General features: G+C 69.5%; 12 protein-coding genes across 12 annotated transcripts; 7 read left to right on the top strand and 5 right to left on the bottom strand.

Moving 5' to 3' along the window:
- Positions 1–1,938: 1,938 nt before the first annotated feature.
- Positions 1,939–2,426, top strand: V1510DRAFT_404289 (uncharacterized protein; the record flags this gene model as incomplete). Its single annotated transcript, XM_066932230.1, has 4 exons — positions 1,939–2,038; positions 2,069–2,161; positions 2,193–2,243; positions 2,275–2,426. 4 exons carry the CDS (start codon positions 1,939–1,941, stop codon positions 2,424–2,426), a joined length of 396 nt encoding a protein of 131 aa, XP_066787655.1.
- Positions 2,223–3,209, bottom strand: V1510DRAFT_215037 (uncharacterized protein; the record flags this gene model as incomplete). The annotated part of the gene is made up of 1 exon (XM_066930470.1): positions 2,223–3,209. A coding segment is annotated over one exon (765 nt), but the record flags the coding sequence as incomplete, so codon positions are not given.
- A 131-nt stretch (positions 3,210–3,340) lies between these two features.
- On the bottom strand, positions 3,341–4,484 carry V1510DRAFT_420626 (uncharacterized protein). The gene has a single exon (XM_066934479.1). The coding sequence runs from the start codon at positions 4,472–4,474 to the stop codon at positions 3,368–3,370; it is 1,107 nt and encodes a 368-aa protein (XP_066787653.1). The 5' UTR covers positions 4,475–4,484; the 3' UTR covers positions 3,341–3,367.
- A 470-nt stretch (positions 4,485–4,954) lies between these two features.
- V1510DRAFT_445945 (IPP transferase-domain-containing protein) lies at positions 4,955–6,560 on the top strand. The gene is made up of 2 exons (XM_066935716.1): positions 4,955–5,260; positions 5,291–6,560. Exons 1-2 carry the CDS (start codon positions 5,204–5,206, stop codon positions 6,518–6,520), a joined length of 1,287 nt encoding a protein of 428 aa, XP_066787652.1. The 5' UTR covers positions 4,955–5,203; the 3' UTR covers positions 6,521–6,560.
- On the bottom strand, positions 6,546–7,279 carry V1510DRAFT_404285 (MED6 mediator subfamily complex component-domain-containing protein; the record flags this gene model as incomplete). Its single annotated transcript, XM_066932229.1, has 2 exons — positions 6,546–7,165; positions 7,195–7,279. 2 exons carry the CDS (start codon positions 7,277–7,279, stop codon positions 6,546–6,548), a joined length of 705 nt encoding a protein of 234 aa, XP_066787651.1.
- A 549-nt stretch (positions 7,280–7,828) lies between these two features.
- On the bottom strand, positions 7,829–9,067 carry V1510DRAFT_368216 (uncharacterized protein; the record flags this gene model as incomplete). Its single annotated transcript, XM_066931354.1, has 1 exon — positions 7,829–9,067. The coding sequence occupies one exon, from the start codon at positions 9,065–9,067 to the stop codon at positions 7,829–7,831; it is 1,239 nt and encodes a 412-aa protein (XP_066787650.1).
- Positions 9,068–9,113: 46 nt separating this feature from the next.
- V1510DRAFT_404283 (alpha-2-glucosyltransferase Alg10) lies at positions 9,114–10,744 on the top strand (the record flags this gene model as incomplete). Its single annotated transcript, XM_066932228.1, has 3 exons — positions 9,114–9,188; positions 9,220–9,308; positions 9,460–10,744. 3 exons carry the CDS (start codon positions 9,114–9,116, stop codon positions 10,742–10,744), a joined length of 1,449 nt encoding a protein of 482 aa, XP_066787649.1.
- A 217-nt stretch (positions 10,745–10,961) lies between these two features.
- On the top strand, positions 10,962–12,495 carry V1510DRAFT_431378 (uncharacterized protein). Its single transcript, XM_066935430.1, has 4 exons — positions 10,962–11,571; positions 11,617–11,975; positions 12,006–12,093; positions 12,124–12,495. Exons 1-4 carry the CDS (start codon positions 11,184–11,186, stop codon positions 12,387–12,389), a joined length of 1,101 nt encoding a protein of 366 aa, XP_066787648.1. The 5' UTR covers positions 10,962–11,183; the 3' UTR covers positions 12,390–12,495.
- Positions 12,496–13,837, top strand: V1510DRAFT_420613 (uncharacterized protein; the record flags this gene model as incomplete). The annotated part of the gene is made up of 1 exon (XM_066934478.1): positions 12,496–13,837. One exon carries the CDS (start codon positions 12,496–12,498, stop codon positions 13,669–13,671), a length of 1,176 nt encoding a protein of 391 aa, XP_066787647.1. The 3' UTR covers positions 13,672–13,837.
- On the bottom strand, positions 13,794–16,350 carry V1510DRAFT_420612 (major facilitator superfamily domain-containing protein). Its single transcript, XM_066934477.1, has one exon. It carries the CDS (start codon positions 15,965–15,967, stop codon positions 13,844–13,846), a length of 2,124 nt encoding a protein of 707 aa, XP_066787646.1. The 5' UTR covers positions 15,968–16,350; the 3' UTR covers positions 13,794–13,843.
- A 1,111-nt stretch (positions 16,351–17,461) lies between these two features.
- On the top strand, positions 17,462–18,622 carry V1510DRAFT_420610 (DNA-directed RNA polymerase). Its single transcript, XM_066934476.1, has 2 exons — positions 17,462–17,881; positions 17,914–18,622. Exons 1-2 carry the CDS (start codon positions 17,829–17,831, stop codon positions 18,224–18,226), a joined length of 366 nt encoding a protein of 121 aa, XP_066787645.1. The 5' UTR covers positions 17,462–17,828; the 3' UTR covers positions 18,227–18,622.
- A 981-nt stretch (positions 18,623–19,603) lies between these two features.
- On the top strand, positions 19,604–23,723 carry V1510DRAFT_420609 (uncharacterized protein). The gene has a single exon (XM_066934475.1). It carries the CDS (start codon positions 19,922–19,924, stop codon positions 23,633–23,635), a length of 3,714 nt encoding a protein of 1,237 aa, XP_066787644.1. The 5' UTR covers positions 19,604–19,921; the 3' UTR covers positions 23,636–23,723.
- The last annotated feature ends 29 nt before the right edge of the window (positions 23,724–23,752 follow it).

The following is a 23,752-nucleotide window of genomic DNA, read 5'->3' as shown; positions in this document are numbered from 1 at the left end:
AGGGACAGAAGGCAGGCATCGGAAGCGTTCGAGGCGGGGGGCTCGCGGGGGCCTTCTTAACGGGGCGTCAGCGGCGCGCCGCAACCGCTCGCGGGTGCAACGCCGGACTCGGGCCTTGCCGCGTAGGCGCGACGGCTTGGCCGCGGAGAGGCCGGTCTGGGACGGCCGGAAGCTCTGTAACTGGAACGAGCCGGACGTCTGGCGGTCAGATCGGCGACACGCCGCGCCGGGCAGGCCGCGCGCGCACACTTACACGAGACGGCGGCGGAGGGGTCCAATCGCGCAGAGAGGGCGATGCGGAGCTTGCGTCGGCCTGGAAATGGCAGCGGCGAGGCCTTGTTCCGCATCACAAAATTTACGGCGTAGCATTTTCTTTCTCGAATAAACTCTAAAGCGCGGCCTGCGGGCCGCCCTGGCCCGCGCCGCGGCGCCTGCGGGTCGGCGGCTATATGCACGTGCCTGCGGGCCGCCGCGCGCGGCCGCCGCTGGGCCGGTCTGGCTGGGCCTGGCTCAGCCGGATCATCGCGCAGCTGCCAAGGAGCTCGCCATCGCGCGGCGCTTGCTGCGGCGGGCTAGCGGACGGACGTGCGCGCGCTCTGGACCGCGTGATAATGCGCGCGTACTGTGGCGGCGGCGGCGCCGGGGTGCGCCGCACGCCGTGCGGCGCCGAGGCTCACCCACGAACGAGCCTCCGGCGGCGACTCCGTCGAGGGTGGCTGCCCTGCGGGCAGGCTGCGCGGTGGTGCACTTAGCCGCATGTAGCCGCCGCCCGCAGGGCGCACCCTCGACGGAGTCGCCGCCAGAGGCTCGCCCACGCGCCGCACAGCATGCGGCGCGTCGCACGAGCCACGCCGCACGTCGCACGAGCCACGCCCGCGCCGCACGCCGTGCGGCTAGTCGGTCAGCAGCTCGGACGGCTCCGACGGCGCCGGCTCCAGCATGTCGGCCGCCGGCTGCGCCCCCGGCGGCTCGGCCGGCAGCAGCGGCGCCAGGCGCAGCTGCCGGAGCAGTCGCGCGTGCAGCGCCCGCACGGTGGCCGTGGCCAGCGAGCCGGCCAGGTCCGGCGCCGGCGCCAGCGCCGCCAGCGCGGGCACCACGGCGTCGCGCAGCAGCGGCATGTGCCGGGCGAGCTGGGGCGCAAAGCCCGGGCAGAACAGGACCGGCAGCCGGCGCGCGAGCTTGTCGTGGACGAGGATGCGCAGGCCGGCGTCCAGCAGGGCGCGGACGGCGGCGGCGTCGTCCGGCCCGGCCGGCGCGACGACGTGCGCGGCGGGGTCGGGCGCGCGGTCGAACGCGGCGCGCACGGCGACCCGGCCGATCGTTGCCGGCGGCAGCACGCCGGCCACGTGCGCGTTGAGCGTGCGCGATCCGGCCGAGAAGTTCACTGGGTCAGCGGGCCCGCGGCGTACGTACAATGGAGCACGGCGCCGGCGGCCCGCGCCGGCACGCGCAGCGAGGGCACGACGCCGGCCGAGGCCCAGAAGGGCGCCGCGGCCAGCGTCTGCGCGAGGCTGTCCCAGTCGGCGGCGGCGACGGCGGTGTCGGCAAACGAGGCGTAGATCGAGACCTGGTCAGACGGAACAACGAACACGCACCTCCGAGTCGGCGGCGAGCAGCGCCAGCGCGCCGGGGGGGCCGCGGACGGTCCAGTCGGCGGTCAGCGAGCAGCGCACGTGGCCGTGGGCGAGCACGAGCGCGTCCGGCAGCGTGTACGTGGTCGAGTCGGCGGGCGGCGGCGACGAGGGCAGCGGCGGCGGCAGCGGCGGCAGCGCGGCCCACGCGTCGGCGGCAGCGGCCGCGGCGGCCGCGGCGGCCACGTCGTCCTGCGGCGGCCTGTCGGCGCCGGCGTCCGTTCCTGGCGCGTGCGCGGAGATCATGGCGATCTTCGCCGCATGTCGATCCCTTATATACCACCCGATCGCCCACGGCCTCACCACCATGGATTCCCCAAACACCGCCCCCGTCCGCTCGACGGCCAGCGAGACCTTCTCGCGGCTGGCCGTGACTCCGGTGCCCGCGTGGGCGATGGCCGGCTCGCGTAAGTAGCCGCCGGGGCGTGCTGACGCAGTCCTGGCCACGTTTCCACGGGCAGCCGCGCTGCCAACGTACAAGCCGTCGCGGCTGAGCTGCCTCGGGTTCGGCGGCGCGCTGGCGCTCGGAGGTAGGTCGGTGCGCGGCCGCGCTGACGCCAGGCTACATCATCTACGACGGCGACCAGGTCAACGGCGCCGGGTTCGCCTCGGGTACGTGTCCGGCCGTTCGCGCTGACCCCAGCCTGGAGCACGCTCTACCTGATGGCCAACGGCAAGGCCGCGCTCAAGCAGCTGCGGCCGTGGCCCGCGCTGCTCTCCGGCGGCGCGCTGGGCACCGCGCTGCTCTACGGCCGCGAGTTCTTCTTTCTCGACACCGGCCGCACGCGGCTCTAGCGGTCGGCATGCCAATCCCTATATAGTCGCCGGCGACGCCCGCCGGCCGCCACCGTCATGCCGTCCCTTGCTGCTTCCTGGCCGGCGCCGCCGTCCCGCCGCGCGCGCTTCATGGCGCACGTCCGCCGGCTCGTGCGCGCGGTGCCGCCGCTGCCGCCGCCGCCCAAGACCGCGCCGCGCCGCCTGCTGGGCGTGCGCGCGGCCACGCTCTCGCCCGCCGATCTGTCGCCGCTGTCGCCGGGCTGGCCCGACGAGAAGCTGCCGTTCAGCCCGCGCACGCCCGACGACGACCCTGCCCCGGCCTACCACGAGCTGTTTGGGCCGGCGGCGACGACGCCGCCGCGCAGCCCGGAAGACGTGCGCGCCATGCGCGCCGAGCACGCCAAGGCGCTGGAGCGCGCTCTCGAGCCGGAGGACTACGCGCGCATGCGCCGCCGGCTCTACGACGCTGTGGCGAACGAGACCCGGTGCGCCGAGAAGGGCGACAAGTACGGGACTGCCCGATTTTGACAACACGATAAATTCTTTGTACCGAGACGCGGCCAACGGCCGGGCCCCTGCGGCTCCTGAGGCCGCGGCAGAGGCGCTACCAGTAGCCCGTAGCCGAGCGGTAGCCGGGGGTCGCGGGGGTAGCGCGCCGGTAGCGGCAGCGGTAGCGGCGGCGCAGGGCCCGGGCCCCTGACGGCGCGGCGTCTTGGCGGGCGGTGACGTCGGGCGGGTGCCTGCGCTAGTCCCGGCGCGGCTGGCGGGGCGCGCGGCTCGTGCGGCGGCTGACCCGACCCGTGCGGCGGCTGACCCGCCCGCGCCCCACGCGACCCGACCCACGCGACCCGCCACGGCGACCCGCCACGGCGACCCGCCGCGGCGGCCGACCCGCGGCGGCCGACCCGCGCCCCCCGCCTCGACCCGCCAGCCAGTGGTCATGTCTTTATTACTAGTCGTCAAAACAGCTCCGGCGACGGCGTGTGGCACTTGATGAAGATGATCTCCTTCTTCAGCAGCAGCGCCTTGGTGAAATCAAAGTCCGCGTACAGCGCCGACAGCGGCCGCCACAGCAGCAGCCCCACGGCCACCAGCGCCGGGCCCGTGTCCAGCGCAAACACCGTGATGTCCGGGTGCTCGCGCACCTCGCGCCAGCTGTCGGTCAGCAGCGCCGCGCGCAGCACCAGCCGCGCCACCAGGACCACGCTCGCCAGCCCCAGCGCGACCAGCGTCGCCGTGTAGTGTCTCTTGGTCGCAATCACCTCGAGGTCGTCGCCGGCGGCCTCGGCCAGGTCGTCCAGCATGAGGTTCTGCCGCTCGATGGCGTCAAAGTCGTGCGTCTGCCGCACGCGGAACAGCCGCTCGAACCGGCGCCGTAGCCCAAAGTCCTCGTACCGCGACGGCCGGCCCCGGGTCTCGCGGTACCGGCGCATGCCGAACGCCAGCACGTAGTACAGGCACACGGGCCCGACCGTCGTCGTCAGCCACACCGACGGCACGTAGATGTCACGGCTGCCCTGCTTGAGCCTGATCCCGGCCGGCACCGTGCTCAGCAGCCCGATCCGCGACGCGCGCAGCAGGCCGTCCAGCGCCTTGGCCGAGCCCCACGGCTTGCTGTCGTATCGCCGAAAGAGATACACCGCGACCTGGTTGGCCAGGCTCGTCCACACGGCCCACAGCAGCAGGCCGTACGTGGCCACCAGGCTGCCCTGCTTGAACGCGTACAGCCGCTCGTTGGTGCTCCGCCGATCCGCCAGGAACCCCAGCTGGTACGCCGCGCCGCACGCACACGCGGCAGCGAGGGCGACGCCGCCGCGATACCGCCGATACTGCAGGTTGCGCTTGAGCTGCGTGTGCCCGGCCGCCAGGAAGCCGCCCAGGCACAGCACCGCGAGACCGTCCGCGGCCGTCGAGTCCATGATGACGCTGAACGCACTCATTGCGGGTGGGCGCTGGCTGACAGGGTGCTTATCATATGGGGTGCTCGTGGCGCAGAATGTCGTGGCGGCCGTGGCGCGACGATTGCGCAACCCGCGCCGCACTGTCGTGGCTGGTGGCTGCGGCATGCGCGCCACGTCTGCGCTGCAGGCCTGCATGGCCGTGCGTGGCGGGGTGGCCGGCCGCCGCGGCGGCGGTCCAGGTCCGGACCGCGCCCGGGTCCAGGGGCTGAGTCCAGGGGCCCGGACCCCGGTACCGTCCGCGAGTCCGCGGGCTGTGCGCGACCGGCTCCGTCGGTACCTGGTCCCGGGTCGGTCCTGTCTGCTGGCCGCCGTACATGGTACTGAGTCCGTTGACGCGTCCCCTGCGCCACGCTGATCCACGTCACCGGTACCTGTGATCCAGCCCGCCACGTCAGGGGCTGGTCCGGCTGCGCCTGCCTGCGGGCGTGCGTCCGACGTGTGCGCGTGTCCGCTGCTGCAGCGGAGACCGTGTCCGCGTGTCCTCGGACCGTGTCCGTATGCCCATGGCGGGCCGTGTCCGCGCGTCCGCCGCGGACTCCAGGGCCGTGTCCCCAGGGCGTGACCTCTCTGCGCGCCGCCTGTGTAGCTTGTGTAACCTTGCAACCGCAGCGGGCTCGCCGCCGCCGCTCTCTGTGCCGCCCTTTCCCGCTCTCGTGCCCTCGTCACGCTCTCGTCGCCGCCGCTCCCGGCGCCGGCGTCGCGCTCGTCGAGGCACCGTGTCGGCCGCCCTCCGCTCTCTCCGCACTCCGCACCGCGCCGCACCGCGCCACACCGCGCCGCACCGCGCCGCATCCTCCCAAGACGTCATGGCCTACGACAAAAACTTTCACCACCATGGCCCTCAAAAACCTGGTCGCGGTCATCGGCACCACGGGCGTTGGCAAGTCCAAGGTACGTCCAGGCCGAGCCATCTAACGGCAGCTCAGCGTGGCCCTGGCCAAGGCGCTCGACGGCGAGATCATCAATGCAGACGCGATGCAGACCTACGCCGGCGTGCCCATTCTCACAAACAAGCATCCCGAGGCCGAGCGCGAGGGCGTGCCGCACCATCTGCTCGGGCACATCCCGGACGTGACGGCCGAGTACACGGTGCCGCAGTTTGAGCGCGAGGCCAGCGCGTGCGTGGACGAGATCTGCGGCCGCGGCAAGGTGCCGATCGTCGTCGGCGGCACACACTACTACGTGCAGTCGCTGTTGCTCGGCAGCACGGTGGCCGGCGCGGCCGCCGTCGTGCCGTCGCGCGAGGTCTCGGCGGCAGACGCGGCCGTGCTGGACGGCGACACGCGGGCGCTGTGGGAACGGCTGCAGGCGGTCGATCCCGCGATTGCGCAAAAGTTCCACCCGCGGGACCACCGCAAGCTGCGCCGTGCGCTGGAGATCTACCTGACGACGGGAACCCGCGCGAGCGACCTGTACGCGGCGCAGGCGGCCGCCTCGGCCGACAGCGTGCGGTACCGGGCGCTGGTGCTGTGGGTGTGGAGCGAACAGGGCGCGCTGGACGGCCGGCTGGACGCGCGCGTGGACGCCATGGACCGTGGCGGGCTCGGGCCCGAGGTGGCCGGGCTGCACGCCGAGTACGTGGCCGCGGGCGAGCCGCCGCTGGACCGCGGCCTGTGGCAGGCCATCGGGTTCAAGGAGTTTCTGCCGTTCCTGGCCTCGGGCGACGCCCAGACGCGCGCGGCGTGCGTGGACGACATGAAGCGCGCCACCCGGCGCTACGCGCGCACGCAGACCAAGTGGATCCGCAAGAAGCTGCTCGTGGCGGCCGCGGCCGCGCCGGCCGATCTGCGCCCGCAGACGGCGCTGCTGGACGCAACGGACCTGGCCGCGTGGGACGAGCGCGTGGCTGCGCGCGCCGTCGGCCTGGCCCGGCGATTCCTGGCCGGCGAGACGCTCGGTCCGGCGGACCTGGCGCCGGACGCGGCCGCGGCCGCGCTGCTGGCGCCCGCCCGCGACGCCGATCTCTCGCGCCGGCCCGACGACTGGCAGCACTTTGCGTGCGCGCAGTGCGCCGTCGACGGCGAGCCGTTCGTGTGCGTCGGCGCCGAGCTGTGGAAGCAGCACCTGACCAGCCGGAGGCACCGGCTCGCGGTCAAGCGCGAGCGCGGCCGCGCCCAACACGCGGCCTGGCTTGCCCGCCAGGCCGAATAGTGTACACTGCATTCTGTATCATACATCACTTGTCCTTCGGCTTTTTGCGGCGCGCCAGCTTGGCCGCCGGCACGGCCGCGCGCTTTTCCGCCGCCGGCGTGCCGGCCGGCGTCGCGCCGGCCGGCCGTCGCTCGTCGTCGTCCAGATACGCGCCGGCGTCGGTGCCGGCTTTGACCGCCATGCCCAGCGCGCGCCCCATCATGCCCTCCTCGGCTCGCAGCCGCTCCACGCCGGGGTCTTCCTCAGAAAACGGCACGTACGAGTACCCCATGGTCGGTGAGAAGTGCGGCATGTCCTCCACGGCCAGCTTGAGCGCCTGCCGCAGGTCCGTGACTGCCGACAGGATCCGCGACGACACCACCGAGTACACGGTCGGCGCCATGTAGATGTTTTCGTTGATCACGTAGTACGTCGCCAGCGGGATTGTCTCGTGCGGCGACAGCCGGTTCTGTTTGCGCACGATCCACAGCGACGTCTGGGGGCTGGCCAGCGCGATCACGAACTCGATGCCGCGCATGGTCGACAGCGACGCGGCCAGGTCGTCGTGCCGGAACTGCAGCGTCTGGTTGAACTGCGACTGCATCTTGAGCACCTGGTTGTTCGACGACCGGTCGTAGAACGGCGACTGCGAGAAGTAGTCCAGCACTGCGTCAGCCACGTCGGACACCACGTACCATTGTCTGTGCGAAGGCCGAACGCCTGGATCCACTCCGGCGCGCGCCACTGGAGCTCGTCGAGGGGGGGTGATTTCTCGGCCATGACGGTGTGCGGACGGAGCGGCGCCAGACGAGGTCGGCGTCACGTGGATCTCGCGTCCGGGGATTGTGTGGTTAAGCTCCCGCGCCGCACGCGGTGCGGCTGGGCTGTATAGATGCTTCCGACGGGCGCACAGGCACAGCCGCGAGGAGCCGCAGGCATATAGGGGCGAGGAGCCACAGGCATATAGCTGCGATGAGCCACAGGCATATAGCCGCACGGAGCCACACAGGCACAGCCGCGAGGAGCCACAGGCATATAGCGGCGAGGAGCCACAGGCATATAGCCGCACGGAGCCACGCAGTCACAGCCGCAAGGAGCCACCCAGGCATATAGCCGCACACGCATGTAGCCGCACGGAGCCACCCAGGCACAGCCGCACAGAGCCACCCAGGCACAGCCGCAAGGAGCCACACAGGCAAGGAGCCACACGCGCATACAGCCGCACGGAGCACAGCCATATAGCCGCGCATGCCCACAGCCATACAGCCGCGCATGCCCACAGCCTTACAGCCGCCCCTACCGCATCTACGCTTTCGTCCCTCGCGTTTATTAGACTGTAATCTCCGGATAGTGCTGCTCGATCAGCGACGCAATGTCCTCCACCTGCCGGCACAGGTCAATGATCTCCGCGTCGCGCTGCTTCAGGCCCTTGTCGTCCTGGTCCATCTCCACAAAGTAGATGAGCTTGTCGATCTGGTCAATCGTCGCCACCAGGCGGCCCTGCTGGATCATCCGCGCAGCGTACTCCTCGGCCTTGTCAGAGTCGCGCAGGCCCAGCAGCGCCGCAAGCTCGCTGAAGCCGATGTTGTAGTACAGCTTCGACGCCGCCAGCAGGTTGTGCTCGGTCACAGCCCGCGTCACCGCCGTCGAGCCGTCGCTGAAGGTCGAGGCGATGTGCTGGTGCTTGATCGGCTTGCGCGCGTCGCGCAGAAACGTGTCCACGTCCGCCGCCGACAGCAGGTTGTCGAAGTTGAGCTTCTCCAGGATCGAGTGCTCCACCGGCAGCGTGTCGCGGATGCGGTCGTCCTTGTGCAGCGTGGCCAGCATGCGCGAGCGCGCCGGGCCCGCGGGCGACAGCAGCGCGGACGAGATCGCCGCCGACAGGCACACGGTCTGCTCGTCGTCGTCGATCAGCGGCGAGTACGACAGCTCGTAGAACTTGCCGCAGGCGTCCAAAAAGCGGCGCTTGGCGTCGAACACGCGCGCCTGCGCCAGCTTGAAGTGCACGCGCGCGGGCTCGTCCGTCGACCGCGCCACCAGCCCGGCCGCCTTGTTGATGTACTCCTCCGCGGCCAGGATCTGGTCCATGGCGCCGCCGTCGCTGCCCGCCTCGGACTCCTCGAGCATGTTGCGCAGGATCCGCACGTAGATCTGCAGCCGGTAGTCGTCCGAGATCACCCGCTGGCCCGACTCGAGCTTCATGCCGCGCAGCGTGGCGCCCGCCTGCGCGTGCTGGCCCGCGGCCTCGTAGATCTGCGCCAGTTTCTCGCGCACCACCGCCTCCTGCTCCTCGTACGTCACCAGCGACGGCTGCAGCCGCTCCAGCGTGTACTCGAGCACGCTCTGCCGCGCGCCCGCGTCCGCCAGCGCCGCCACGTGGTCCACAAACGCGCTCAGCACCGGCCGCGAGATCACCAGGCCGGCCGTGCCCGCCAGCAGTCCGTCCAGGAACGCGCACAGGTCGCGCGGCGCGCTCACCGGCCCCAGCGCCCCCGTCAGCGCCGCGATCTTCTCCGGCTGGGGCACGTTCTGCGCGACGATGCGTGCCAGCTCCTGCTCGATGGCCATCGTGGTGGAGTGAAGTGTGGAGCGGGACCAAACCCAACCTCACATCATGGCCGCGCTTTACCGGGCCGCGACGATTGCCGTGGCCGGCGCCGTCAATCGGGCCGTGCCGGAGCCGTACATGGTGAGTGCATGGCCGGGCCGACTGACGCCAGGACGAGGTGTTCCACGTGGGCCAGACGCAGACGTATTGCGCGCACCGGTTCGGAGAATGGGACGACAAGATCACGACGCCGCCGGGATTGTGAGTGCGCGACGCGGGAGGGGGGCTGGCCGGTGCCGGCGGCCGGTCCGGGAGCTGCCGGCGATGGCTGGGCGGCTGCCGGGCGGGCGGCGGGCGGCTACCGGGCGGGCGCGGCCGTCCCGTCTTGGCCGTCGGACTCTGCTGATTCCAGGTACTTTCTCGGCTACATCGCCGCCCGCGCGGGCGCGCTGCTCGGCATCGGCGGCTGCACGGCCGTCACCCTGCGGGCCGTCAACCTGGTGGCCGCCGCGGCCGTGCCGGCGACGCTGCCGCACTCGAAGCTGTTCACGTTCACCGTGGCCATGTTCCCGCTGCTCTACTTCTACGCGTTTCTGTACTACACGGACCTCTGGAGCAACGTCCTGGTGTTCACGGCTGTGTTCAGCTCGCGGGCGCGCTGGCAGCGGGCGCTCGTGCTGCTCGTGTCGCTGGCGTTTCGGCAGACAAACGTGGTGTGGACGGCGTACGTGGCCGGGCTGGTCGCGGTCGACGAAATCGACCGCGTGTGGAAGGCCGCGGTGGCCGCGGCGCCGGCCGAGCCGCCGGCGCCGCCGGCCGTGCCCACGGTGACCAAGCGCGGCGTGACGGTGCCGACGGGCCGGCCGGCCAAGGCGCCCAAGACGCGGCCGGCGCCGACCGCGGTGCCGCCGGAGCCGACGGTGGCCGCGGCCGGGCCCGCCGACTACGTCCGCGCCGTCGGCAACGCGCTGCGGGGCGTGCAGCTCGACCCGGTGGCCGTCGCGCAGGCGCTGCTGCCGTTCATGGCCGTCATCGAGGCGTTTGCGCTGTTCCTGGTGTGGAACCGCGGCATCGCCCTCGGCGACAAGGCCAACCACGTCGCGGGCCTGCACTTTCCCCAGCTCTTCTACTTTGTGGCGTTCACCATGGCCATGGCGTGGCCGGTCTGGATCGGCCAGACGGCGGCGGTGGCGCGCACGTTTGTGCGGACGCGCGGCTCTGTGGGTGCCGCCGCGGGCACCGTGGCTGCCTTGGCGGCGGTGCTGGCGCTGGTCCACACCAACACGATCGCGCACCCGTTCGTGCTTGCCGACAACCGCCACTACGTGTTCTACATCTGGCGGCGCGTGATCGACCGCACGCCGTGGTCCCGCTACGCGCTGGCGCCGGTCTACGTCGGCGCGGGCTGGTTCGTGTTTGCGTACACGTTCTACGGCCGCCGGCCGATGCACGCGCTTCTGTTTGCGGGCGCGACGGCGGCCGTGCTCGTGCCGTCGCCGCTGATCGAGTTCCGGTACTACGTGGTGCCGTACGTGCTCTGGCGCGACGCGTACGAGCGGGCGCACCCGTCGAGCAGCCTGGCTCTGAAGGCCGAGCTGGTGTGGTACGCGGCGGTCGGCCTGGCCACCGTGGCGGTCTTCATCGCCCGGCCGTTTGAGTGGCCGGGCGCGCCGGGCCTGCAGCGGTTCATGTGGTAGCGCGGGCAGGGCGGCGGCACGGCGCGCGGCGCACGAGCCGCACGGCGCGCGGCTGGAGCGCCGTCACGTGGCCGCGCCGCACGACGTGCGGCTCTCAATACACCGCCGCACAGTGTGCGGCTGACACATCGCTCGGCGGCTCAGCCACCGGTCCCAGCCACAACGCCACCTTCGTAGCCGGCCCCGGCCGCATGCCCGCCCCGGTCGCGGCGGCAATCCGCTGATCCGCGTCCGCCGCGTACGCTGCGTCGTCCCCAACCCCAGACGCCCAGACGTGCGGCTTATCGCGGCAATCAGCGGACTAGTGTGCGGCTCAGCGCCTCCCAACCCGACAGCTCCACCGCCCAGGCGACATCGCGCGACCACGCAGCGCACGCAACCTCCCGGCCGCCTACCGCCCCGTCCGTGGCTCGAATTGGCGCGGAGGGTGCGAGGACAGATGAAGATTCCGTGGCCCTCGTTCTGGTACGGCGCGGCCGAGCCCGCGGCCGAGTCCGTGGCCCAGCCCGCCACCGCGGCCGACGCGTCCGACGCGGCCAGCAGCGCGTCCACGGCCATCGCCGACGCCGGCCCGGCCGGCTCGGACACCGCGGCCTCGTCCGGCGGCTCGAGCGCGTCCAGCGACGCCGAATCGGCCGAGCGCCAGCGGCGCGCGTCGCGCACGCGCGCCGGCGCACGGCCGCCGCTGCTCTCTGCGGACTCGGCCGGCTCGGTCCGCTGGAAGACGCGGCGGCCGTCGGCGCTCGGCAGCGCCGGCAGCGACAGCGACTACGGCTCGATGCAGACCACGGTCCGGCCCAGCGTGCGCATCTACCGGCTGACGGCGGGTGAGTCTCTGCGCGCGGCCGGGCGCCCGTCGCTGACGGCCGCAGAGTACGTCGAGCCGTGCAACGATCTCCTGGCCGAGGTCTTCGCGGACGACCCGCTGGCCCAGTACCTGCAGGGCCCGCGGCCGCCGTCCGACGCGGACAAGCGCTTCTTCCGCCGGATCAAGTGCTACCTGATGGAGCGGTACCCGCTGCTCGGGCACGTGCCCATCCGCGCGGCCATGGCCCACGACGGCCGGCCCGGCGCCGACTGCACCGGCTTTGCGCTCTACAAGTACTCGGACCCGCTCAAGGCGCCGTCGCTGCTGCGCCTGTTCTGGTTCGATTTCCGCAACGCCTACGTCTGGCTGTACAAGCTCTGGGGCGACCTCTGGATGGACGTCCGCGGCGTCGTCAGCGACAAGGTACGTGCGCCCGGGGCCCGCTGACGCCAGCGCCACAAGAAGCTCGCCCGGGCCCAGCACCGGGTCCTGCGCCGGCTGCTGCCCGGCCGCCGGTTCCTGATCCTGTCCGACCTCGGAGGTGAGTCGCTGCCGGGCCCGCTGACCCCAGTCGCGCCGGGCTTCCGCAACGAGGGCGTCGCCACCCAGCTCATGCGCTACGGCACCGACATGGCCGACACGCAGCGCCTGCCGATCTACCTGCAGGCCTCGTCCGCGCGCATCATCAAGTTCTACGAGAAGTTCGGCTTCCGGCTGGTGCACGAGCTGCGCCTGGTCGACGGCGGCGACTCGTGCTCGGTCTACTGCATGATCCGGGAGCCGGTCGTGCGCCGGCTGACGCCGCTGCCGCCGCTGGGCCCGGACGCGGATGTATAGTAGTAATGAGCCGCACGGCGTGCGGCGGTGGCCCGGGCGCCGTGGCTCGTGCGCGTTGCCATGGCAACGTCGCCCTTTTGCTCCCGCCGCCGCCCAACCGCACCCCATGGCGTACATTCTCTCGCCCTTCTCGCCCGAGGGCTTCCTGCTCCTCGTCGTCGTCTTTGTCTTCCAGCTGCACAGCAATGGCTACTTTCCGACGTATGAGATGCTGTGCCTGGGCCGGCTGACCGCGGGGCCGCCCGTTGCCTGGCCTACCCACACCGCCCACGGCGCCTGTGCCATCCGCCACGAGTCCATCGGCGCCTGCGCGCACGCCGCCGTGGACTCGACCGGCGTCGTGTACATGGCCTGCGGCTCGCTCGTCGAGCGCAGGTCGTTCTACCCGCCGCTGCTGCGGTACAAATACAGCGCCGTGAAGGACACCATCGACGCCGCGATCTACGTCTGGGACCCGTCCACGGACGACGTCACACGGCTCGAGCTGCGCGGCGACGCCGCGGCCATCCCAGACCTCGTCGTCAACGGCTTTGACGTCGTGCCCGATCCGGCCGACGACTCGGTCCGGGTGCTTTTCCTGGGCAACCACCAGGATCGCCACGGCTCGGTCACGGTCTTCCGGCACGCCGTCGGGTCGGGCGTGCTCGACTTTGTGGGCGACCTGAGCGAGCCGCTCGTGCACACGACGCACGCACTCGCGGCGACCTCGGCGACGTCGTTCTACGTGTCCAACGACCACTTTTACCGCAGCGGCTTTGGCCGCTTCGTCGAAGACCAGCTGGGCCCAATGCCGTGGTCGAGCGTGGCGCACTGCCAACTGACCTCCGTCGGCGGGCTCAACGTGACCTGCGAGACCAAGGCCATCGGTCTCGCGCACGCCGCCGGGCTCGCACTTGTGGACGGCCAGCTGCTCGTGGCCGACTCCAAGCTTGGCCACGTTGCGATCTACGACGTCGAGCCCAGCTCGCACAACCTGACGCTCGCCCGCACGGTCCCGCTTGGCATGAGCGTCCAGGGCATGGCCGACGTTGGCACGACCGGCGATGTGCTTGTGGCGGCCGTGCCCACGCTCGACACGCTGGGGCCGGGTGCTCTGGACGGCGACGACCCGGCCGAGTTCGGCGCCGCGTTTGTGCTGTCGGCGACCGACGGCTTCCAGACGCCGCACCAGATCTTCGCTGACGCGGTCGCGGGCGCCAACACGGGCTACGTGGCGCTGTCACCGGAGACGCTTGTCGGCTTTAGTTTTGCCCGCAACGGCATCCAGGTGTGCCAGATATAGACAATAGACTAGCGCGACCAGTCTCGTGGGTCGGGTTACACAGACCGGAACACGATTTGGGCTGCCGCCGGAACCGCTGCATGTGGGGCCGCGGCGAACGGCCCGCCGGGCTGGAACGGGTCTGAGCGTGTAGAGTTTCGCTAAAATACAACAATGCTCTTATGAAGTAAGCCTACTCCTCGATCTGCCTCGGCAGCTTCTCGGGCTGCGGCACCTGACCAGCGGCCGGAGCCGTCTGAGCGGCCGGAGCGGCCGGCACGGCCGCCTGGCCCGTCGAGCCCGCGGGCGCGGCCTGCACAGGCGGCTTCTCGAGCGCGCTCGTCTCGTCGGCACCCTCGACCGCCGCGACCTCGGCCTCCTCGACCTCGGGCGACGCCGGGCCCTTGCCCGCGCCGCCCAGGTTGGGCGCGTACTTGGACGCCTTGCGCAGCTTGTGGCCCCACAGGTAGAAGCACACAGGCACCGGGACCAGCACCAGTGCCAGGCAGCCCAGCAGCGTGCCCGCCCAGTTGATACCAAGGTTGTTGAACATGGCCCGCGCAAACAGCGGGAAGCCCGCACCAAAGGACGATCTAAAGAAGGTGTTGGCGGCCATGGCCGAGGCCGCAAACATCAGGTAGGACTCGATGATGTAGTTAATCGCCGACAGAAAGATCGAGATCAGACCGATGCCCGCAAAGATGCCGGCCAGCGTCGGCACGATCCAGTGCACCTTGTCGGGGTAGTTGCCGGCCCACGTCAGCCAAAACAGGCCGATCGTGAACGAGATGCCGCCGATGATGGTCGGCAGCAGCCGCACCTCCGGCACGGGCAGGCCGCCGTTGGCCTCGATCTTGCGGAAGGTGTACGGCTCAAACGCCAGCACGATGATGCCGCCGAGGATCTGGCCGACCACACAGCCCAGGTACGGCAGCTCGGACACGCCTGCCGACATGTGGTAGCCGTTGTAGAAGATCAGCGGATAGACCTCGAGCAGCAGGTAGAGGATGCCGTACACAAACGCCGTGTAGAGCGAGATCAGAAACAGGATCGGCTCCTGGAAGAGCATCTTGAGCGGCCGCGACAGGTTGCGCTCGACCAGCTCCTTGAAGCTCAGCTGGACCTCCTCCTGGCGCGCGTGGATGCACCAGTTGCCGGTCTCCCGGCGCAGCCGCCGGGCCTTATCCTTGAGCACGACCGGCGCGTACGTCTCCTCGCAGAAGAGCACGAGCACGGTCGCGGCAAAGGCCATGATCGACGTCAGGTACATCGTCCAGCGCCAGCCCAGGTAGCTCTGGCAAATAAACGCGCCGACGACCGGCCCGAGCAGCGGCGCGCAAAACACGGTCGTCGCAAAGATCGCCATCGACAGACCGCGCGTCTTGTTGCCAAACATATCCGAGAACGTGGCCGGCGCGACGGCCAGCAGACTCGCGCCAAAAAAGCCCGCAAAGAAGCGGCAGATCATGATCGACTGCAGGTCCTGCGACCGCGCGACGGCCATCATGAACACGCCGCAGATAAAGATCGAGACCAACACCGGCAGCTTGCGGCCGTAGAGCTCCGACAGCGGCGCCCAGATTAGCGGGCCCGACGCAAACCCAATCACGTATAGCGAGATGCTCAGCACGGCCACGACCTCGCCGATGTTGAACATCGGCATGATGTACGACACCGCAGGCGCAAAGATACTGCTGCCAATGGCCACCACGGCCGTCGCGAAACCGTACGCGACCATGACGCCCAGCTTGCGCCGGATGTGCCAGTTCATCGGGTGCTCCGGGTCGTCCGGGCCGTCGAATTCGACCACGTACTGCTCCTTCTCGGGCGCCGTCGGCGGGTACGGCTTGCCGGCGCCAAACGCCGGCAACGTATCGTGGATCGTCTGGCCTTCGAGATCGCTCTCGCCCACCGTAGGACCGCTCGAGAAGCCGGACGACGTGCGCGAGTTGCGTGTCGCCCGGCGCGACTGCCGGCGCTGCACCGGGCTCACGCCGACAGTCTCGGAGTGGATTGAGACTTCGGAAATGTGCCGGCGCAGCTCGCGCGGGTCGTCGTCGTAGATCGACCGCACGGGGGCAACCGGCGACAGTTCCTCGTCGATTGACGACGTCACGTTCTGTAGAGGGATGTTGGTAGCCATGACTGACGAGCAAACAGGACAGCCGAGGGTATATGAAGCCTGACACCAGCGACAACGGCGCGGATCTACGGCCGCGAGTCTATTCCTGCCAAATCTGTACCTTATTTGGGACGCGCTCGTTGTTTGACTTTCGCCGAGAGCACATGGCCGCTCGTTGTTTGGGTCCGTGCCCATGCCGGCGACAACCCGGCAAGGCCGGGCAGGATTGATAGACAACCCTGGCGGCCGCGTGATCGCCAGCGCGGGGCCGTGGCATAACGAGTGGCACTGGACTGGCACAGCTGGGCGGTCGCAACAGTCCGGGGTGAGGGGCCGCGGCTGCCGCGTTTCCGGCCAATTCTCGCCGAATTGCCGAAGGTCTGGTCATGTCAACCGAGATGGCCCATCGCGCAGCGCGACGGCTGCGGGCTAGCCGATGCGGGACTGGCGTAGGAAGCCGCTGGGAGATGTGCGGGTGGTGAGCCGCACTATGTGCGGCTCACCGGCGATCGGCGTTGTTGTAGTCCCGGCGCCGGGAGGCGCGGCACATGTGGTAGACCAGCGTACCTTTTAAAACCGGACCGCGGGGCGAGAATGCGGCCGTAGGCCTCGGCTCGGCGCGGCGCGCAAACGAAAGTCCGAGCTCACAGCGGGGCTGGACCGGGTCCGGCCCCGGGTCACGGCGACGGGCGGGCGCAGGCGACGCAGGCCGCGCCGTCCGGTCACAACAACTGCTCAGCCACAGCGGACGTGACTCGCGTGTGCGACTGCGTCAGGTTACACGCGACACGCACGAGGATCGAACCGCGGCTGCAGGCCCTGTGGCAGCCGCAGCGCGTGCGGCCGGCCAAAGGCGGCGTGCGGCGCACTTATGACATCATCGCGCATCGACGCCGCCGCCGATGATTCCATCGCCCCGCAGCAAGTGGCAACGGGTATCGGTCGGCACGGCACGGCGCCGGAGCGGGCGACGCAATGCTCGCCTCTGCAGGCGGGCGCGACCGCACCGCTGTGGCGTGCCGTGGATCAGGGGCTACGTAGACGGCCGGGCATCCAGACGCCCCCGAGTCGGGACGGCCGCAGCTGCCCAGCCCCGGCGGCCGCCACCGGCCAGGGATACCGGCCAGTGCTCTGGCGCTGCGCTAGCTAGCTGTGCTGCCAATGGCAGGGTCCGCGTCTCGCGGATCGGCGTTCCGGTTCGCGTTCGCACGGCCGGCCGGGGGTCGGCAGGTGGTCGGCACTGGCCTCAGCCTCGGCCCGCCAGGTTCGCCGTTGGCCGCGCATGCGCGGCCTGGCGTGCGCCGGGCGCCGTGCCATCAGTGATCGTCGTCGCGCAGACGGCCAGCGCTCAGAGTGCGTTGGGCGCAGCGGGCGTGCAGCGCCACGGCGCCAGCGGGGTCGCAAGCGAGCACCGGCGCCGGCGCGTCGTCCAATCGCACGCCGGCCGCGTACCCGAAGTCGGCGCCAGCTGCAGGCCCGTCGGCGGCTCGGGCAGACTAGCACGAGCTGGCAGGCGGGGCCATCCAGGGTCCAGCGCGATTTCCCTCGTCGGAATAGTGTGATCTCCCGACGACCCTGGCTGGTCCCGGCACACCCCGGCGTTCGACCGGCGGCTTCCCCTTGCGGCAGGCGCCATAATACGACGCGCGCGAGTGCTGGCGGCGGCGTCGGCGGCGTCGAAGCCCGTCGAACGGCCGTCAACCGCCCGACGTTTATATGGGCGCGGCCAGCCGGCTTCGCCACAGCACACCTCTCAGCAATCGCGGCACGGTGCTATCATCTTGACGTGAGCCCCAGTCGGCTCGACTCTCTCTGGGAGGCTAAATAGGGCGCCGTCGCGGATTGTGCGCTCGCGTCGTCCACCGCCGGTGTTGGGACGCCTCGCGAAAATTTGAACCTCACCCCGACCCCCGGCCACCGTCGACTTTTCATCGGCCCCTGTCCGCATCCGCCGCCCGGCAATCGCATCAGAGACCCGAGGTCGTTCAGGTCGCCGCCGCCGTGCGCCCGAGCCCGTACTAGCCGCGAATCCGTGCGTTGACGGAAATCAGTCGCCATGAACCAGCCGGACCGATTCGAGCTCTTCCTGCTGCCGGACGGCGTGCCCAAGTGAGTATCTGCGGCGAGCGTGCTGACGCCAGGCTCGCCATCACGCCTGACTCTCGGCTGCCGAACGCGGCCACCGTCAAGTTCGAGCGCGAGGACCACACGCTGGGCAACCTGCTGCGGTCGCAGCTGCTGCAAGACCCCAAAGTCATCTACGCCGCATACAAGGTCGAGCACCCGCTGTTTGCCAACTTCATCCTGCGCATCCAGACCGAGGACGGCTACTCGCCGCGCGAGGCCCTGCGCAATTCGGTGTACATGCTGATTGCCCAACTGGAACAGCTCAAACGCGAGTTCACCAAGGAGTGGGAGCTCAAGAAGCTGTCCAGCGACGCCGACGACTTCTAGACGCCGCCGGCCGGCCAAAACGAGCTGGCACGGCGGCGCGCGCGCGGCTAGCCGGTCGCGCACGTCGCCCGCTGGCGGTGGGCGTCGCCGTCTGCATGTACAATAATGTAAACTAATGATCGTACACGACGAGACGCTGGCGATCGGGCGGTGGCCGGGCTGGCCACCGATGTCCGACCGCGGCGACGGTCCCTACGCCGTAGAATGCCTGTGCCAGGGAGGGCCGCGTGCTGCTGGGGCGCTGGCGGCCGATTGGCTGGAGAGGCTGCTGGGTAGATGTTTGATAGCTGCTTGATAGCTCCTGAACCGTAGCCCTGACGCTGCACGCAGCGCCGGCCTGTTGTCGGCGGCGATCTCCGGCAGCCGCACGCGCCCACTGCCCGCGAGACCGCCGGCTAGGCTTGCTGCGCTGCTGCGGCGCTGCTGCGACCGATTGCTGCGGCCGCAGCCGGCTGCAGGCAGCGAGTCGCTGCGCTGCGTCAGATTACTGTGGCGACTCGTGGCGCCGCCGCGGCGGGCCACAGCAGGCTGTAGCAAGCATGCCTGCTGCCGCCGACACAGCCCCGTTGCGCCGGTCGCGGCCAGCTGGCACGCGGAGCCCCACTGCGCGTGCGGCGCGGGGCGCGCTCAGGCGCCGCGACGCACCGGCTGCTTCATCCGGAGGGACCGCGTGCGGCGCGGCATATATGACTCGCGGCGTGATGGTTGCAGCCCTAGCCGCACCGCGCCGCGGCTATTCACGCTGCCAGCTCTGCCACGTCCGTAGCGACGACTCACCAAACATCCTTCACGGCGTCCAGGCCACATTCGCAACGACTCACGGGCCTCAGCAGCCTCTCCAAACGCTCTCCAGCATACCCCAGGCTCACTCCAGCCGTCGGGCTCCCGACGGAAACTATCGGACCCGCGTTGCGTTGCCATCCGTCGTTCCGGGCCGCCAGCAGAGCCGCCGACGGCGTCCGCTTGACCAAAGTCCAGGCGGCCGATTCGCCGCCATCGTCGCCGCCAGGGCCCAGGCCCTGAGCGCAGATCCCCAGCGTGTCGGAATCGGGCGCCCGTGAGGGGCTGCCGCCAGCAGGCCGGATGTCTCGTCCAGACGAGCCGGCCGTGAGTGGCCAGAAACTGACGCCGCCGATCGCAGTGCATGCGTCGATGGACGGCGCTGGGCTGACAGACTCACCGGAGTCGCCGCTGTCGCCGCTGTCGCCGGTCGGTCTGTCGGGCCAGCCGTATGCGGCGGGCGGCAGTGGCCACGCCGCGGGCAACAGCTACGGCAAGGCAGGGCTGGTGCCGCCGGCTGCGGCCACGCGGCCGACGATCCAAACGCGCGCGCCCTCGAATACGTACAACCCGCCGCGGCACCCCCAGCACCCCGGCGTGGTACGGTCGTCGTCGCGGTCAGGCTCAATCAGCCGATCGTCGTCGGCTGGGCCCGGCCGCAAGCCGAGCTCGCGCACGCGGCAGTCCACGTCGCCGGGCCCGGCGTCGCCGGGCAGCCCCGTGGCTGCGCACGCCGTGCCGGCGAACCCGGCCGCGCTGTCGCCGGCGTCGTCGCCGAAGATCGGCAGCGACGGCAACTTCATCCAGCCGACGCCGCACACCCATCTGTCGAACGACTTTGAGAGCCGCCAGCGGCGGTACTTTCGGCGCGTGCGCGACAACGCCGATGACGACTACTACACGCGCGCAGTCGGCATGTCGCCATTCTCGTCGTCGTCGAGCCTGGCCAACGGCCAGACGGGTGGTGGTCATCTCGACAGCGACAACGAGGACGAGCCGTCGCCGGCGATCGAGTTCGCCGCGCGCAACGACTTCCAGGCCGAACTCTTCGACTTCGACACGCTTAGCGTCGCCAGCGTGATCAACCAGCCCAAGCGGCTGTCGCAGGAAGACATCGACGTTCCCAAAAACAAGGAGCGGCTCGAGTGGCAGGCCATGCTGTCGTCTGTCCTGACCGGCGAGGTCGTGCGGTCGGAGAAGCGCAAGCTCCAGACCAACGAGACATCGCAGAAACAGCCTGAGGACGAGCGGTGGCTCCAGATCAGACTCGACCTGTGGATGGAGATCCGCGCTAAAGTGTGCGGCAGGTCACTGGCCGCACAGCGGCGCGTGATCCAGACGCTGCGGCAATCGGCCGACAAGGTCATCGAGGACGTGCTCGCGTTCGAGGTGCTGCCGGCGGACCGGTGCGACAAGACGGCCGACACCCAGATCGCCGAGGTCCTCGGCCGAATCAAGGACGTCGAGTCGTTCTGGCTGTCGAACCAGGCCATGCATCGCGACAAGCCGGCAACGGCCTCGCCCGAGTTCGTCACGCGATCCGAGGCGCTCGTGGCGTGGGTGACGGTGACAGACTCGCTGCGCGACCAGATCTCGGCGCTCAAGCTGTGGATCGGCAACGACGCGCTTGACCTGACGCGTGCGCCCGAGCGGCAGCTGACGGAGGGCATCGCCGACGGAGTGTCGTTTGTCGAGCGCATCTTCAAGGAGTCCAACATGGAGGAGATCTTCAAGTCCAAGGTGCTCGCGACGCTGCACCCGCTGATCATGAAGACCAAGATGACAGCGATCCACTACCGGGTCACGTTCGAGCAGATGCGGCTGCCGTCGTTTATCGACGATCTGGTCACGCTGCTCATGTTCCCCACCAAGCTTATCCAGGAGATCATCTCGACGCGGCTGTCGTTTGCGCGCAAGCTCGAAAATACGTCGCTGATGATGATCGACCAGATGCTCGACATGTTCAAGACATCGATGCGGCTGGCGATTGAGATCAAGACGGACTTCAAGTCGCTGTCAACGCCCGAGCCCGGGTGGGAGCTTAACGCAACGATCGACGAGGACTTTGACTACGTCTTCCTGCAGGGGCTGCAGTTCTACCTCGAGCAGTTGCACAAGAAGCTGCTCGGGGGGCTGCGGGTCCGGCGGATCTTCAAGTCGTTCCGCGAGGCCGAGCTGCTCGAGGCCGACTGGAACTTCCTCAAGGGCCTGGGCACGTATATCGACGGCGCGGACGTGGAGGTGGCCGAGCAGATGAGCGCGCTCACGAGTAAGCTCGTTGGCCGGCTGGTGACTTACTTTGAGCGGCAGCTGCGCGGGCCGCATGGCGAGCTGACGTCGCTCGACCACTACGGCCACCAGGAGCAGCCCACGCGGCGGCACCACCGGCACACCAACTCGGGCTCGTTGTCGAACGACAGCGGCAGCGACACGGGCCTCCCCAGTGCAGCCGACGGCCACCGCGAGCACTACCGGCCCACGGCGGCCGTGCTCGAGCGCTGGTACAGCGGCACAATCGAGCATGTGCGCGGGTTCCACCGCAAGTTCCTGCGGTTCTCGCGCATCCTCGAGAACCACTTTGAGAACGCGTGCGAGTTCTCGGTCGAGGCGGACCACTTCGGCCCCGTGGTCGAGATGCTGCGCACGACGGGGCACTTTCTGGTCTACACGGCCAGCGTCGAGCGTGACGGCATCTACATTTTTGCCGATCCGTCGCTGTACAACAACCTCAACAAGATCCACGACATCATGCGGGCATGTGTCAACTCGGACGGCCAGGAGGTCGCGTCTTCGTCATCGTATCTGCTCTTCCTGTCGCCGCCAGAGCCGATCCAGTGGCACGGCAAGATCATGAACAAGGACGTGCCCGAGAGCCAGCTGGACATCAAGCCGGGCCGCATCCGGCTGGTGGCCGAAGGCACCATGGCGCATCTGCAGCTCGCGCGCGAAAGCTTTCTGTACGCGGTTGACCGGCGGTACGTCGAGCTCGTGGTCGAGCAGCGGGCGAATTTCCCGCGCGTCGACAAGGAGCTCAATCGGATCCGCAAGACGTTCTACAAGTTTGCGATGCTGATCATCAACGGCGCGGCGTCGATCCGCGCGCAGTGCAAGGGCATCGGCTGCCAGGACATGGTAAACCAGTACTTCATTTTCGCGCGCGAGGCCGGCCAGCGGGCGATCCGGTACCAGGACCCGCAGCGGCGGTCGGCGTGCGCGCTCAAGCTGGCGCACCTGGGCATCGAGTGGGTCAGCTTTGTGTGCGACGACTGTGTGGCATCCGACAAGAAGACGTTCCAGTGGTCGGTGAACGCGCTCGAGTACGTGATGCTGATGACGCGCGGCGCCAACATCCTCTCGATCTCGGACGAGGAGTTCCACAAGCTGCGCGTCAAGGTGGCCGGGTGCGTGACCATCCTGGCCTCGCACTTTGACGTCATGGGCGCGCGGTCGAGCCTGGCTGCGCAGCTCGAGCAGAAGAAGCTGCTGGACGAGGACAAGCTGTCGAACACGCTGTTTTCGGCGTCGCTGTCGCAGCTCAGCGCGCACAGCGAGCAGTCGTCAATCGACCACACGCGCGGCGAGTGGCTCGAGAAACTGAAGACGATCGAGGAGACGCGCCGGCTGCGCCAGGAGGAGCAGCGCGCGGTCGGCAAGGTGCTCGACGACGGCAACTCGGAGACCCAGTACCTCATGTTCCTGACGTCGTCGCTGTCGAACGTCTCGATCCGCTGGCAGCAGGGCCGCTTCATTGGCGGTGGCACGTTCGGCTCGGTCTACGCGGCCGTGAACCTCGACAACGGCGACCTGATGGCCGTCAAGGAGATCCGGCTGCAGGACACTCAGTCGATCCGCGGCATTGTCAAGCAGATCAAGGATGAGATGACGGTGCTCGAGATGCTGTCGCACCCCAACATCGTGCAGTACTACGGCGTCGAAGTCCACCGCGAGAAGGTCTTCATCTTCATGGAGTACTGCCAGGGCGGCTCACTGGCGGCCCTGCTCGAGCACGGCCGGATCGAAGACGAGACCGTGTCCCAGGTCTACACGCTGCAGATGCTCGAGGGCCTGGCGTACCTGCACCAGTCGGGCATCGTGCACCGCGACATCAAGCCGGCCAACATCCTGCTGGACCACCTCGGCGTGATCAAGTTCGTCGACTTTGGTGCGGCCAAGGTGATTGCACAGAAGGGCAAGACCCGCGCGGTCGGCTCGAGCGCGGCCGCTGCGCAGCGCTCGGTCGCGGCCAACCTGAGCTCGATCACGGGCACGCCGATGTACATGTCTCCGGAGGCCATCACGGGTGCGCAGAGCGGCCGCCATGGCAGCATCGACATCTGGTCGCTCGGCTGCTGCGTGCTCGAGATGGCCACCGGCAAGCGCCCGTGGAACAACCTCGACAACGAGTGGGCGATCATGTACCACATCGCAGGCGGGTACCTGCCGACGCCGCCGTCGGCGGACCAGCTGAGCGATCTGGGCCAGCAGTTCTTGCGCCGGTGCTTTGAGCGCGACCCGTTCCTGCGGGCATCGGCGGTCGAGCTTCTGGACGACCCGTGGATCCGCGCGATTAAGATGGACACGATCGACGTTCAGACGCCGTCGACCGAGAGCGAGATCTCGGTGGGCTAGCCATTTTGTTTATTCTACGGCGGTCCTGGACCTTTTTTGTACATTTGAACACGTCAGTTGTATTTGTGTAGACGGGCGCCGCACTGTGTGCGGCTGTGCGGCTTGCGCCGCACGCCG

The sequence above is a fragment of the Dipodascopsis tothii genome (genome assembly GCF_038497935.1).
Source record: "Dipodascopsis tothii strain CBS 759.85 unplaced genomic scaffold V1510scaffold_26, whole genome shotgun sequence".
NCBI classification, from domain to species: domain Eukaryota; kingdom Fungi; phylum Ascomycota; class Lipomycetes; order Lipomycetales; family Lipomycetaceae; genus Neoaidaea; species Neoaidaea tothii.
This window is presented reverse-complemented; position numbering and strand designations above follow the sequence as displayed.

What these genes read in the sequence shown, in the direction of transcription:
- V1510DRAFT_420610 (XM_066934476.1), top strand. Translation starts at nt 17,829, where the DNA reads ATGAACCAGCCGGACCGATTCGAGCTCTTCCTGCTGCCGGACGGCGTG. An exon ending in CTGCCGGACGGCGTGCCCAA is followed by an intron (nt 17,882 to 17,913) that starts GTGAGTATCTGC and finishes TGCTGACGCCAG; the next exon opens with GCTCGCCATCACGCCTGACT.
- V1510DRAFT_431378 (XM_066935430.1), top strand. Translation starts at nt 11,184, where the DNA reads ATGAAGATTCCGTGGCCCTCGTTCTGGTACGGCGCGGCCGAGCCCGCG. An exon ending in GCGGCGTCGTCAGCGACAAG is followed by an intron (nt 11,976 to 12,005) that starts GTACGTGCGCCC and finishes CGCTGACGCCAG; the next exon opens with CGCCACAAGAAGCTCGCCCG. An exon ending in GATCCTGTCCGACCTCGGAG is followed by an intron (nt 12,094 to 12,123) that starts GTGAGTCGCTGC and finishes CGCTGACCCCAG; the next exon opens with TCGCGCCGGGCTTCCGCAAC.
- V1510DRAFT_420609 (XM_066934475.1), top strand. Translation starts at nt 19,922, where the DNA reads ATGTCGCCATTCTCGTCGTCGTCGAGCCTGGCCAACGGCCAGACGGGT.
- V1510DRAFT_420626 (XM_066934479.1), bottom strand. Translation starts at nt 4,474, where the DNA reads ATGCCGCAGCCACCAGCCACGACAGTGCGGCGCGGGTTGCGCAATCGT.
- V1510DRAFT_420612 (XM_066934477.1), bottom strand. Translation starts at nt 15,967, where the DNA reads ATGGGCACGGACCCAAACAACGAGCGGCCATGTGCTCTCGGCGAAAGT.
- V1510DRAFT_445945 (XM_066935716.1), top strand. Translation starts at nt 5,204, where the DNA reads ATGGCCCTCAAAAACCTGGTCGCGGTCATCGGCACCACGGGCGTTGGC. An exon ending in CGGGCGTTGGCAAGTCCAAG is followed by an intron (nt 5,261 to 5,290) that starts GTACGTCCAGGC and finishes ATCTAACGGCAG; the next exon opens with CTCAGCGTGGCCCTGGCCAA.